The 16028-nt window shown below is 34.3% G+C and overlaps 1 protein-coding gene across 2 annotated transcripts in view; it reads left to right on the top strand.

The window, feature by feature from the left end:
- LCLAT1 (lysocardiolipin acyltransferase 1) overlaps positions 1-16028 on the top strand; it is a 187397-nt gene that overhangs the window by 106405 nt on the left and 64964 nt on the right. For both annotated transcript variants that reach the window (XM_003787505.3, XM_023511889.1), the window contains 2 exons: positions 2587-2733; positions 8415-8531. In XM_003787505.3, the coding sequence (XP_003787553.3) occupies positions 2587-2733; positions 8415-8531 (264 nt within the window). The remainder of the gene's footprint in view (positions 1-2586; positions 2734-8414; positions 8532-16028) is intronic.

Raw genomic sequence — 16028 nt, forward strand, 5'->3', positions numbered from 1 at the left:
CTAATAACAACCTAAGGATATGGGGAGGGGATAATGGGTGGAGGGAAGGGGATTCGAGGGTTCACTTCTGTGGTTTATCTTACAAGGGTAAGAGTGAATCTTTTTATGAGTAGAACATGAACGTTTTAACACAATGACTAAAAAAATGACATGAAGGCTGTGTTAACCAGTTTGATGGAAATGTTTCGGATTGTGTGTGAAAACACCACACTGTACCCCAGAAGTGCATTAATGTACACAGTTACCATTCAGTTAAAAAAAGAAGAAGAAGAATTGAGTATATCAATAAAGTCTTTCCAAAACTTTTAAAAAAAAAATTGGTCTGAAAGTTTTGGAAGATATACAGAATATTAGAAAGTTTTAGCAAAATTGCTTCCTTCCCCCAAGGGAACAACAGATGCTGTCATTTGGAATGAGGAAATACAGTCTACCTATCAGTATTATTCAGTCTAGAATAGCCTTTACAAACATGAAGACAGTGTAGAATTAATAAACATTCAAGGAAAATGTACTGGTTCGAAGAGAATCTAGTACTGGGAATTGGAAGTTCTAATCTCTGAGGAATAAATAATGCTCTGAGGAGAATTTAAACTCTTGAGTAATGAATATCCTTAGGGAGATTCAAGTATGTATTTAGAGAGGCTATTCAGGATAGTGATTTAAAACATCAGCTTTGAGGTCAGACTGTCTATGTTAAAACCTGGCTTTACCACCTCTCAGTTCTTTGGGTCTCAAATATCCCTCAGCTTTTTCATCCATTAAATGGGGATATTAAGTTTACCTAATTCATGTTTTCTTGAGAATTAATTGAATGGAAAGTGCTTAGAACAATACCAGGAACCTAGTGAACATTAAATAATCAGCATTTTTAATTATACTGTTTATTCATGACAATGGATGCTATGAAAACAGACCTATTGAACAACTTGAAGATTAAAAATATGATTGTTAAACTCAACAAGCAGGACAGATGCAGCTGAAGATCAAATTAGTGAGCTGGATGATTAATACAATGGATTTTCTTTGAATATAATGTCAAATAAGGAATTCTATAAAACCATGGGTAAAAAGAAAATCATAAAGGTTCCAGATGAAAGAAGTAAATTATCTCAATTGGAAAAATAAGGTTATATATGCAAGTTTATATAGCTGGATATCTTACTTATCACATTAAATGATAGAAGATTGGAAAATAGTTTTGAAATTCTGAGGTGAAAATGATTTGGAACCTCAAATTCTGTTTTTAGCCACATGCACGCCCCAAATTGAATAAGCTTATCAGCAAGACCTATACACTAAGGTTCATTTTTTTGTGTGCATGTGCTTATTTATATTTATAGAATATAATATTCTAGTTTAGACTTTGTCAAGTAAACTTGAGAAAGTATTAGTTCCTCAAATAAACTCCTCCAGTTGTATATATGTGTATTTTTTAAATCACTGACAAACAATTTAATAATCATTTTTATATATTCTTATGGTACAACTGTGTTTACAAATGATCATAGCTATTGTTTTAGTGGTGTTCTTTGTTTACATGAAAGTACCATACATCCCTACCAGCTGAAATAATGGGAATATATGATAAAGATATGCACGGCAAAAGAGCTGGATACTCATAGATATCCAAGAGTTGGATCCACAGACTGGCAAGGACTTGTAGAGATTAAAACTGCCTTTTGTTATGAATCAAAATCAGCTTTAGGCAGCTCAGCTCAGCATCTAGAGTGCTTGACCTTTTACTCTAATATCTTTCTCTTGCCTCAGCTATCTCTGCTCTTTGTCCATTGTGAAACTTCTGAGGGAGAACACTCAATTAACCTGGATATTTTGTCCCAAGCTTTTCATGCTTCTTGGGCTCTTGAACGTACACTATGGATTGGCTGCCTTGAGGCAGGTGTCTACCACAGTAGTTCCAGTTGTCTGTGGCCAGGAGGAGATGGCCAGTAATGTAAAACAGGATTCATTCGGGCTGCCTCTTAAGTAGCAAGGTTAATTTGCCTCAGGAAAAAAGAATGTAGTCACAGTGTACACCCTAGTTAATGTGGTTGGTAGCCTTTGCACAATTTCCTTTTTTAAAAAAAAAAAAATAGAATCTGGCTTGTGTTGAAAATGGCAGTTGCATTTAGAAATTGAGTGATAGAGAAAGGGAAATAATTAAAGACAGTGCTGTAACATGACCTAAAGGACAATCCTTTGCTGACTGCTCTGTAAGCCTGACAACACCCATCCTTTTAGGTCTTCTAGGTAGCTTGGTTATTTTGGCTGCTTAGTTAGGATTATAAAATCTTGGATGGATTAGTTGTATAAATATTAGGGAAAGTTTTTTTCCTTGATGTTTTAATAGCTAATTTTGGCTTGACAGGATGTTTTGAGAATTTTGCAAACCTTAAGATTATCAAACTCCTTTCAGAAAATTCTCTGGTTATATGTGTTATTTATTTAACTTAGGATCGGTGCTGAATTTATGGTCTATCTTGAGATGCTTATTATGATACACAATTTATAGTAAAACAAACAAAAAAATAATAATATGTGGATATTGGCAGTAAAATTGAATATAAATTCTTATTAAATTGATTCTAGGTTGGGCCATGCAGGCTGCTGCCTATATCTTTATTCATAGGAAATGGAAGGATGACAAGAGCCATTTTGAAGACATGATTGATTATTTTTGTGATATCCACGAACCACTTCAACTCCTCATCTTCCCAGAAGGGACTGATCTTACAGGTAAGGTAGTCTGGGTTGGATCACAAAATTTTAAAACATGAATGAACTTAGAAATCATCTAGTCTAAAATTATTCCTCTGATGAAGTAACTGAACACCAGTAAGATTCATGGCACACTCCTAAAGTCACTCAAGTAACAACAGCACATCAAGACATAGAACTGCTGTTTTATTTTTCAACCTATTAAATTTGTAAGAGGCAACCCCAAGAAAATTACTATTCACACTTGCCATACTAGAGCTTTATGTACTTAAGCCTCAGAGTGTACTTTAAAATATTAGACTTTAGTTGGTTTTTTTTTTTGCAGTTTTTTGCTGGGGCTGGGTTTGAACCCGCCACCTCTGGCATATGGGGCCTTTGCCCTACTCCTTTGAGTCACAGGCGCTGCCCTAGACTTTAATTGTTATATAAGCCTAGTTTTAAAATCATGTTTTAGATTGGATGAAGTGACTCATGCCTATTATCCTGGTGACTTGGGAGGCTGAGCCAGGAGGATCACTTGAGGCTAGGGTTTTGAGACCAGCCTAAGTAATATAGCAAGACCTAATCTTTGAAAAGTAAGGAAAAGTTAGCCAGGTATGGTGTCTTATACCTGTAGTCATAGCTACTCTGGAAGTTAAGGAAGTAGGAGGATTATGTGAGCCTAGGAGTTTGAGGGTGCAGTGAGCTGTGATCATGGCACTGTACTCTACCCTGGGCAACAGAGGAAGTCTCTGTCTCTAAAATAAATAAAATCATGTTTTACGTTAAATTTGCCCAGCATGTTCTATATATTTTCTGGTCCTCTTCTAAGATATTTGTTTATTCATTAACCCCTTTTCCCTCAAGTACTTCCTTATAAGAAAAAGAACTGATGGTAAGTAATTTCAACTACTGGTGATTTAAATTAAGGTTGCCTTTCTCCAGATATTTAAGCCTTATCCCTACCATAGGCAGGAAAGGCTTTGTCCTTTCCTGAAGAAAATGTATTCACCATTGAGCTGTAGAGAGGACACAGGAAGACATGTTTATAACTTTTCTGTCTACTCTGATACTAAACTGTATAGGCCAATAATGACAGTGGATTTCATGAAATTCTTACAATGATTAAAAACAAGAATACTATACAGTTTGTTATCCTTACTAAATCAACAGTTTTTGTGTTTTTATACCACAGGTTGTTTTCTCAGATTATGCCCCTTATCTAGATGTGAGACTATAAATGGATAAAAGTAGAACTGCTCTAGTTGATACTGGGGAGGGTAGGGGAGAACAGAGTCTGTAGAATCCTAGGACTAAAAGAGCAAAATTTACCTTTAATACCCTGGTGACTTCAAGAAAGCAGAATTTCAGAGAAGGATGCAGTAGATGAAGGTCTGCTACATGAGGGAAAAGAGACTGCAGTCTAAAAATCACAAATAGTATAGAGCATTAGAACATGAACTTGTCTTCCAAATCCTTAGTAATAGACTAAAGACAACCCTTAGAAGAACAGGTAAATGAACATCCTGATTCATACTGTGGACATAGTAATTTACGGAACCATTGCCCAAAAAGACAGTTCCAGATGAAAACTACAACTTATTTAAATACAGTAGAACCTCTGTAAGTTGACCACCAAGGGACTGTAATAAACTGGTCAACATACGGAGGTGGTCAGCATAAGGAACGAGGCATACTGTACTCTATGTACACATGGACTAGGCTTACTGTACTCTATGTACGCATGTCTGGTCTGTGAAAACTAGTTAAGGAGGTGGTCAATGTAGGGAAGTGGCCAACTAGGGAGGTTCTACTATATTAAGTGCATGAGTGACTCAGCCATAATAGGCTAATGAGGGAAATTAAGGTGTTTTGGGAAACTTTTACCACAGGTACCAACAAAGAGATCTTTACCTCATCTATTGCACATAGAACTAAGCTAAATGAAACATGGTAATTTGAAATACTAGGCAAATCTCTAAAATACATGCGTACTATGTAGTATATATTTAGAAAGGTACTTGTACTAAAGAGGATAATAGGACAATATTGGCTGCCTATTATTTAACCTTGAATATATATTATTGTAAGTCGACTGATTCCCAGAACTAAACTATCATTAAGAAATTATAATGGACAGACATTTAAATTTTATAATACTTAGAATGTATAATACTTAAGTATGGATATTAAAGTATCAGCTTCGTTTAATAGAGTACAGAAAGCCATTTACTAAAATGATGTATTTGTGAATACCAAAACATACACTAAAGAATGGCAGCTTAGAAAGTTTTTAGTAAATAAAAGCTAATGGATAAAAAGGTCATGTGTTGCTGCTATGATAGTACATTAGGTGTTCATATGTTCAAATATTAGAGTTAAAGAGTCCACAAAATATATGTGTAAAACTTGTCTTATTCAATCTTTTTTCTCACGTTTCTTTTATAGATGATGAACTTTAATAATTTGGAAATCTGGAGTGCTCACCAGAAAATATTGTGGAGGCACACTTTTTTTAAGTTTGAATGGTATTTACATTTTAAGACCAACTGCAAAAGCCAGACTATTTGCCAAATAAAGAAACCAGACTGATCCTAAAACTTTAAAACTTTTTTTAGAAAACGATTATTATACAGATAATTTTATTTAGTTGGACAAAAAGGCTAAGAATGTATCTCCAATTTGAATGAAATTTTCTGTTAATTAAAAGGAGTTTTTTGTTACCACAGTTAAGTTTAAACTTGGGTTTTTCAGCCCAAGAGAATGTTTTATGATTCACCTTACATTCTGAATCTAGCTTGCTTGCACATTTTCAGATTAATGCATTTAAATGTAACTTTACATTCTATCTTTATATATTATTATTGGCTATGACTTTTTAATGGAATTAATGTATACTAGTCTGTGGAAATTGAGAGACATAGAAGTATGCAAAAAATTTCTATAGTTCCACTGCCCATAAATGAACATTTAATATTGGATCATTTAGTCAGACACATATACATGCACGTAGGCATATATGAGTGTGTGTATATATGCACATAAATATAAGCTTATGAAAGGTGAAAAATTGTGATCATATTTTTCATGTTTTAGCTAATATTATAATCTTTCACACAGTCTGTGAAATTGTGTTTTAAAGGTTGGGTAATTTCATATTGGTATATTAGTTAGGGTTCTCTAGAGAAATGGAACCAACAGAATATGTGTATAGAGAAGGGATTGGGTCTTCTTATTCTGGAGGCTTGGCAAGGTTGAAATCTGCAGAGTGGAATCCTAAAGGCAGAATTCCTTCTTTCATGTATGGGAGAAGTGGGCACATCTTTCTTTTAAGGTCTTCAACTGATTGGATGAGGCCTACTCACGTTATGGAGGGTAATCTGCTTTACTTGATCAACTAATTGAAATATTAGTCTCATCTTCTAAAAAGGTGTCTGCACAAAAATATCTAGAATAATGTTTGACCAAATACCTAGGTGTTCGTGACCTGGTCAAGTTGATACATAACATTAACATTCACAATTAGTATGCCATAATTTTTTTTTTTTTTTGAGAAACAGAGTCTCTTTGTCACCCTTGGTAGAGTGCTATGACATCACAGCTCACAGCAACCTCCAGCTCTTGGGTTTAGGCGATTCTCTTGCCCCAGCCTCCTGAGTAGCTGGAACGACAGGTGCTTGCCATAACACCGGGCTATTTTGTTGTTGTTGTTGCAGTTTGGCTGGGGCCAGTTCGAACCCGCCACCCTTGGTATATGGGGCTGGCACCCTATTCACTGAGCCACTGGTGCCACCCCAGTAAGCCATAATTTTGCGTTCCATTTCCCTGATTTGAAAAGAAAGCTGTTTCCATGTTGTAGCAATTTTATTGCATACAATTTAATATCCTTTTACATTAAACTAATTCTTTTAATGACTATTTGAGTGCTTGGAGTTTTATATATGAAACAAAGTTTGTACTTTCATGAAGCTTATACTCGATGAGGAAAGACTGATAATAAACTAGTAAGTTTAAACAGGTCAGGTTGTCACAATGCTGTGCAGAAAAATAAGGCAGAATAAGGAGATGGAGAGTAATTGAAGGGATATCGATGCTATTTTTAAGGTGGTTAGGCAAAGCCCCTTTTCAAGTAAGGAGTAAATGAACAAATCAGACATGCAGTGGTCGTGAAAGGGTGAAAGGCATTCTGAGCAAAGGGAAAAGCAGCAACTGCACAGATTCTGTGGATGAAACTTGTCCAGCTGGTTTGAGAACAGCAAAGTAGCCAGAAGTCTTAGGAGAATGGGGGGAGTGTTGAAGTGGGAGAGCTACAGGGAGTGAGCTGACAGGAGGCTGTGGTTGGAAAGTGAGCTGCTAGTATAGTTAGTAATGATAACAGAGTGTGGGCATGTCTAGATGAAGTGGGGGTGGAGGGAAAAGGTCTGCGCCTCAGTTTCTCAGTGTCTCTGATTATTTTCCTCTTCCCACATTATGACTATTAGTTTTAGAACTATTTATACTTGTTTTCACATTGTACAAGAATTCAGTTCTGTCTTCAGAATCCCTCGTGCTTCTGACAAACTGGAAGAGCAAACTAAAGAGTGTTGACTACTCATCTTTATGGTGTCTCTGTTTTCCTAATCCCATTTAAGGTCCTGTCAGTGGACCATATCCAGGATGTGCTGAGATGATCGTGGGAGGAGCTTATCACTTCTTACATGTTGGGCCTTTCCTTTTGACTTGCATGGGGACCTTTATTTATTGACCCAATTCCTCTATTGTAGAATGTTCTTTGAATATTTTAGTGTTGTGGAATGCATCTGTGATTTTGAGAGGTTTTGAGGACTCAGTGATCTTAAATTTGTTCCTGGTAAAATTGTGTTTATGTAGGTATTTTTCTTGTGACTTGGAATAATAGTTTATAAAATTCAGGATACAGCTGAAGATTGTAGGTTCTAACATCTGTTGTCATCAAAAGGTATTTCGTGATCTCTCCCAGCAGTTGAGGCCAAATTTCTGAACACATTACTTTTTCCAAATGTATTTGCTGAATAATGGGTTTGGTTCTTCTTGGAACTTGGAAAGTTACCTCATGGAATGGAAAAAGAAGTTTTGCCAACAATTGGAACATACGTTTGACTCTAACTATATTCAGCCAAACCATGTTCAGATGTTTGTACATGATGTGCTAATCATGTGCCTATTCTGTTGTGGAGTGGTTTGGGGTAGTAATATTAGCTGTGTGCCTGAGCAAGGCAGATATTTTACTTTGCACTAAAGGCCTGAATTACTGGGTTTTTAAAAAATGTTGATCTATTTGATTATTAGTTATTTCTTCTGGATGCCTAAATTTTGTTAGTTTTTATTTTATTAGCCTTTTATATTTTAGTATTTTAATTTTATTATGTAAGTACTATCTCATGAAAATTTTTGTTTAATATTTTATTTACATTTCAATTTTCATTGAATGTTGACTTTTTGAAATCTTTTAAAGAATCTTGAGAATTTGAATGTGAATTTCAGGAAACTTACAAAATTTTAAAATTTCAACAAACAGGTCTGGGATCATTGTAAGAGTCCATCTGAAATGTTCGTGTCTTCTCATTTGAGTCAATATACTGTATTTGGTAATTACAGAACAATTAACTGCCATTTTTAATCAAAGAAATTTTGTACTTCTTCCTTTACCTCACTTTTCTCTTTTTATTTTATGGGTTCTAATGGTCTGCTAATTTGTTTAGAAAACAGCAAGGCTCGAAGTAACGATTTTGCTGAAAAGAATGGACTTCAGAAATATGAATATGTTTTACATCCAAGAACTACAGGCTTTACTTTTGTGGTAGACCGTTTAAGAGAAGGTAAGCACCCATCTCAAAGTGTACTTTTTAATGGAAGTGACAGAAATTGCTAAACTTTCTATATAGTCCTTTAGAATTTATGAAGCACTTTTGTACACTTTATCTCAAGAAATGAGATGCTATACTTTTATCATAAGTTGGGCCCACATACTAACATATTTTGTCATGTATTCTTTAGAAATTAAAAAGATATATTTGTAAAATTTCTCTTCTTTTTTTGAACACACAGAAAATGATACATATAATTAGACTGTTTCTATTTTTAAATATTTCTCAAAGTAGAAAACTACTTTAAAAATATCTTATTACTTACACTAATCAAATATTTGGCTCTTAGGATTTGAGAATCTGTCATTTTCTCACTAGATGATTACAGTTCTTTATAGCTCAAAAAATAATTTTACATTCCAGTCACTTTCCTGGCTTATAGGAAGGCAAGTACTGTTGCCTCCATTTCATAGTTAAATAGAACTGGTATCCTTGTGGTAAGTAGGTTTCCATAGGTCACTCAAGTCCAGAACAAAGCCTGGTGATTCTGCTTGCTGGTTTGTTTGTGACTCATACTACCAGCTCACACTTGTTTCAGGTCATCTCTCTTCAAGGACATGTGAAGACAGGGTGATTCCACTGATGGTATCACACCCATTTAAATGTTTCTGTTTTGATATTTTTGTTATATACAAATCCAGCTGTATTTTTATTATAGTTCTGCATATTTATATGTTTATATAGCCATACATACCAAAGTGTTTATTTTTTAAGAATAATTCAAAGCCCAGAGTGACCTCGTGGAAGAATCTTGTTTACACATTGTACTCTCCACTCTGATTTCTAGCAAGCCATATTTTATAAAGGTGATTTGTGGGACAAATTAATACCTTCTTCTGGTAATTGCTACATTGTCATAAAACTGTGCATACAGGAAAAGGGTTCCAACCATTGTGTAAGAAGAGGTATAAGGGTTCTTCTTCCCTAAATGATATCACCCTTGGCTGCTTTAAGGCTTAATGTGCTTTAAGATACAAAGTACCACCTTCATCAAAATGAAGCTTCTTTACAACTAAGTACTCTGATTGTAAAGAAATATCTGCATTCAATTTAAAATCACATGGCATGGTAAGCCAAAAGCGTTGTTACTATTAATTAGTTTAGCTTTTGAAATTCTGAGATTACAACTAATATGACATGGACTTGTGAGTTTGACAGTCTTATAATATGTGATTAGTGAGTGTCTATCTGCCCACAGAAGCCTCATGAGAAACCCAGTTCTTTATGTCTGTGTAATGGAAAGTCTCCAAAAAAATTGGTAACACTTTTCTTAAAAAAATGTGATACCATTAACTATGGCATCTCCCTTAAACTCACCCTTCTCATCTAACGGTATTTTCTATTTTATAGTATTTAATGATTCCTTTAACAATATTTTTGACATAATGGAACACATTCACCTACTAGATTTCTCTGTTAACAAAAGTTTGCTAATGGGACACATCTTTTGTTAATGAAGATCTTCCTAAAAAAAAAATCTTTCTAAATACCTGCCGGGTAATCAAGAGATTATTTTACAGAGGATAAGGATATATCTGTAAAGCTCTTTGTTTTGAAATATGGAAAATATTTTAGTAGCAAACTGATTTATAACTTTGGTTAATGTGTATTACTTAGTCATCACTCAGAGTACTAGTCAACCACAATATGTAATTTTCCTGCCAGACTGGCAACTGATTGTCCCCGCCTCTATCAGTAAAAAAGAGAAACACAATTAGGTAATTCCTTTTGTTTCAGTTAGAAAATGACAGTTAAATTATTCCATTTACTTCAGTTAGGATGGGACCAGTAGAATATAATGATAAAAATTAAAAATATGAAGATGATTATAGTAGTTATAGTACCTAACATTATTTGCTTTCTAAGTATTAGGCATTATGCTAATTATTTTATGTACCTAAAGTCAATTAGTTCTCGCAACAAACCTAGCTGGTAGATATCATTAATATATAACTCATAGTACAAAACTGAAGCAGAGATTGAGGTTAAGAACTTCATCAAAGTTTTTAGAACAGAGTTTGTCTAACTGAGTAGCCCATGCTCCTTTAACTATAACTTGTTGCCTCTTATATTTATAGTATGATTTTAGTTAACAAAGTCTCCAAATCATAAAGTACCTTTTTAACAATAGTGAGCTGAATCATTTTCTTTAAGAAATAGAAGGATGGTGGTCATGATGCAGCCTGAGACGACAGGGGAAGCAAGCAGAGGCTAAGAAGGCACCAGCAGGAGAGTGAGGGCCGGTCTCCTTTCTGGGTAGGGGTCAAGTGAACAAAGAGAGGAAAGTTTTATTAAGGATCAGAGGTAAAGAAGATCTTGGGGGCCATCTAGTCCAGAGTGCCCTTTTATAAAAGGAATCCAAAACTCAGAAAGGGGCTCAGTGTAGCTTTCTTATCTTTAGACCTTAGATCTGCTTTTAGAAGTAAATTGTGTGGAAAGGAAACTTGCTGTTAAAAGAAATGACCATTGTAAATAAATATTCCATATAGGAAAACAAAGTAACAAAGTAACATGTTCATACTTGTAACTAAACTCAATGTCCCTGCCATCTACTGGGTAAGTGGAACAAATGGGCAAATAAGTAGTTCAGAACATCAAGAAGCTTAAAGTTTTAGCAGAAAGTACTGAATAAATGGAAGTGCAAAACAAGGAAAATAGTCTTTGTGCTTCTGCTGACAATATATTTCACCAAAATTAGGAACACTTGGACAATACACACATATCCTAAAATATAACACCAAACATGTGACTTTACCCTGAGTACCTGATTTCCACCATGTTTATACTTGCTTTATTGTCTTTTTGTAGATATAGAATACCTTCCACACAATAAAGCCTCAACCAATATTAATTGAGTTGAATATTTTTTTTCTTACATCTGAAAAGTAAGACGACATAGTGATTCTAGCATTTTCTTCTCAGAGTATTATGTATTATACTGGTAAAGATTTGCCAGGGATATTATTTCATATGTACCTCTAATCACAGAACCTTTCAATATGTGATTACATAATTTTTTTTTAACCAGTTCTAAAATAACCCAAACTCAAAAGAAAGGGAAGGAGACTTTCATATGAGGAAAGATTTTTGTGTATATGTGGGTGTTTTTAATTATACAATTATAATAGGTTTATTACGTAGTTTTAAATCTTTAAGTCATTGTACCAAAAATTATTATATTCTTCATTATCTCTGGTACTTCATAATTTTTAACAATAATGTAACAACTCTTTGATTTCAAACCAGTAATGTTTTGGTCTGCCCATTATTTGATTTTCTTAAACATTTTGTAGGCCAATTACTGAATTGTATCCACGCAATAATTAGTCGCCATATGAAACAAGTTGAGATTAGGTTAAAGTAGCTAGAGGTAGGAGACAAAACTTTTACTTTTTATTTGTTAGCAGGTATCCTTTTTAAGATATAACCCTGTCTTCAGGGAGTTTGCAGTTGTTATGGATACATAATACACATGGAAAACCTAAAAATAATACAAGAAAATAAAGTCAAGTGCTATGTTTTATGGTATCTAATTTATAGATACTATGCTGAATATCGGAGTGTTCAAGAGATCACGTAGTATTGAAATGCTCAGGCAAGGCTTCTTGTAGAAAGCTGAATTTCCCTTGGGCATTAGAGATTGCATGTGATTGGGATAGTCAAAAAAAAAGAAAAGAAATGGGGATGACTGTGGAAGAATACAAGAAAGGGCTCAGAGTTAGAGCCAGTATGGACCTGAGCAGTAAACTAGGAAAAAACCTTACCTGATTGGGCTGAAGATTGTGGTTGTAAAGTAAAACTTATTTAAGTGGATTGTTTGGAGCCATTATTAATTTTAAAAACTTAATTTCTGCCCCAAATGGTCATATTTTTAGTTTGTTCATTTCTAGATAAAGTCACTCAAGTAAATCACTTTGTGTATTAAAACTAAATCATCACAGATAAATACAGTAGAAACTCCATAGTTGACCCCCTCCCTACATTGACCCCTTCCTTAAGTTGACCTAATTTTCATAGACCAGACATGCACCACATGTACATATTAGTACAGTAAGTCTAGTTTCTTATGTTGACCACCTCTGTATGTTGACTAGTTTGTTACAGTCCCTTGGGTGATCAGCTTACAGAGGTACTACTGTATTTTAGTTTTAGGTTTGAAAAGAAATTTTTTTGAATTCAAAGTAAAAACAGTGCATATTTTAATACATATTTAGTTCATATTCTAAATACGAAGGCATTTTCTATTCTAAAGGATACAGGGTTAAATTAAAATTAAATTAAATTCCCACTAGACAATTTGGATCAGCACACTTGAACAAAACTCTTCACTCTGTATTCAGGGGGAGAAAATTGCTGATTTAACACCCCAGTTACAAATGTATTATCTGGTAGTCTTGTTTTGGTATCTCTCATTTTGGTCTACAGTAATTCTCATTTGCTCTGACTATGCTAGTGGTTACCTACCAAATAAAAGCAGTATCCCAGTCATAGACAGCTCAGTCTTCAACTGCATTGTTAGCCCGTTTTAATTTCTTGAACTTCCTTGCTTAGCGCACAGTTACCCCCTTATAGACCAGTCTATTGTTTGAGAGGGAGCCTAAGGACACTTACATTGCATTCATCTTGGTTAGCAGGCCTCTCCCAGATCTGCATTCCTTTACCCTTTCTACAGCCACATGTTTTAGGAGGCAAGGAAGAAAGGCAGACAAATTATTGAAATATTCAGTGCACTATATATTATGCACTCTAACCTTTTCATGTGGCTTTCTATTGCGGGAAACTACTTATGAAATAGGATAAGACCTTTCTTTCCCTTACGTTATAAAAGATGTGATTGTACAGAGACCTTTGACATTTGCTAGAATATTTTCTGAGACCTTTTCCATTTCTCCAGATTTGCAAATATCTTCGTAGATTAGCAGTTGACTTTCTTTTGAGGCCATTTTATAAGGAAGAAATCTTTTATGTATTTACAGTGATAAAGTACAATAAAACCTAAATGAGATTTGGATACTGATGAGTTGGTAAGCACACAGATCACCTAAATGACCTGGTGACCTACACATTATGAAGCAGAAATTAATCAAATTTGCCACAGCAAAATTACACATAACTATATGTCAGTGACCTTTAGGATCTCTTCATGTTGAATCTTCAAATGTCGTGCTACTGCTCTCGACCATAAAGGGTAATTATATTGTTTTCTTGGTTCATTTTAGTCCTCCTTCCCCCACTTCCAACAGCAAAAAATCTAAGCTAGTCATTTGTGACAGATCTTGTCATTGTGTTTCGTGAAAAAAGTCTTATGACAGCCTTAAAAATGACAGAAGCCCTATATTTGTACATAATATTTATCAAGTACCTAGCACATTGCAGGCATAGAGTCGTATACATGTTTGTTTACTGCAATGGAATTAACTGTGGAGATGTTCAAAAACACAGATAATCAGGTCCAAGCTCAGACTGGCTGCATCGGCCCCATGATTGAAACTCAGGTTTGATGCTAAAGCCCATGCTCTTTTCCACTGTAGAGTAGTCTGTGGTTTTTCAAATGCTACAAAAACTTATTCTTTGTAGAGTTCTTCAAATTTTTTTATCTCCATCCAAGATTTCTCCCTGATTCCCATTTAAACAAAATTCGTAGTAGAGCCAGCAGTAACTGCATAAAGGATTTCCTCTTTGTAAACCTCATTTTCTTTTTAGATTCCTACTTTTACCAATTCCTCTTATATTCCTCCTGTCTTTAAAACAAACAAACAAAAAAATGACATTTAAACTATTCTTTCAATTTGTGATTCTTTTTCTTTCTTTTTGCAACAGAATTTCAAACATTGATGAATTGATTTAACAGTGGCTCACTTTCTATAAAAATATGATAATAGCATTTTTTATTAAAATAGACATATGTATCATAAAAAATAGTGGAAAATTCTAAAGAAGAAAATAAAGGTACCCTTAGTCTTACTAATCACTTCTCAGAAATACTCAGTATTCAGCTTTTGGCATACAGTCTGCTTCTGTTTTTCAACATGTAGACATACACATACATGTGACAAAATTAGAGCTCCTTCATATGTCCTGTTTATAAAGTTGTTAACTTAGTATAGTATGAACATTTTCTCTTCATCCTTACATAATTTTTCCTAAGTATGATATGTTACTGTATGTATGTTATTCTGTCAGAGGGGCTACTATTTAGTCTTTGTTGTTCAAAATTAAAGTTGTTTGCAATTTTCCACCTTTATGAATTATACCAAAGTATATATCCACATCTGTGATTATTTCTTTAGGATAAATTCCCAGTCTAGTTACTGAATTAAACGATACAAGTATTCTTATAGTTTGTTAAAAAATCTTATTTTTATGTTCTATTTCATTTCATTCAACCACCAAATTGTATTATATTGCCTTGGGAAACATCTCTTACAGACATCCCACTTTTTTACATTTCTGTAGTGGCCTCAATGACTTGGATGTGAATAGAAAATATCTTGAGACATAAAGAAAGAAGAGCCTGTCCTTACTTAAAGTGACACTGAGGAGCTGAAAATTAAAGAATAAGTAGGTCTTTTTTCCAGGAAGGAAAGTTTTTAAAATATCATTGTTATTTCCATATTTCTTGACCAAGAATATGGTTCCAATGTACTTTTTACACCTGATGTCAGCCAAGAGACCAAGAAGAGATCCAATGTACTTTTTAAATTTTACCACTCGGAAGTCCCCTTCATGCAGTGTGAACCAAACTATTATGTCTATTAAACTGTCCCGGCTAGAACTTATTATGCTTTGCTCTTGTCTTTAACCTTCAAATATTATTCTTCCTTTGAGGATTTCTAACACGAGTCCATTCCTAGTATCTCCAAATTGTATTAGGTTATTAAGTATGAAATGTCAGATTTCCTTAAGTATTAAGTTTGACAGTTGATATCGCTGACATTTCACCTTGTCTCTTCTTGTTTTAAGTTGATTGTGAAGGTATGTCCTCAGTCTTTCAAACACACATTTTGGCTTGTGATTATTTTTCAAATTGTTTTTTAGAGCAATTTTTGTGAAACCACGGACAAGTAAAAAATTTGTGTTATTTTTGAATATGAGTTCCATCAATGGAACCAATGCAGTACAGACAGCTGGAAATACTAAGTGTTTGGGAAGGATGTGCTAATAAATGCACAGTACATTGATGGGTTGAGAGTTCTATTCTGATGCTTTGTAAAGGTGGATGGATAATCATGAGCTGAAAGTTGTAGTGGAAGTAAATCCATCTCAACCTCTGCATGAATTAGCAGCAAAGTTTGATGTTACTATTCCAGCAATAGTGGACCATTTGAAACATGTTGTCAAGGTATACAAGCTGGATAGATGAGCTCTGAATAAATTAAGTGAACATCAGAAGAAAAATGATCTCAAAGCTTGCCTTTGCTGTCATGACCAAAAAAAAAAAAAAAAAAA

This window comes from Otolemur garnettii, unplaced genomic scaffold (assembly GCF_000181295.1).
Source record: "Otolemur garnettii isolate 467f Iridium unplaced genomic scaffold, OtoGar3 scaffold00022, whole genome shotgun sequence".
In the NCBI taxonomy this organism is placed as follows: domain Eukaryota; kingdom Metazoa; phylum Chordata; class Mammalia; order Primates; family Galagidae; genus Otolemur; species Otolemur garnettii.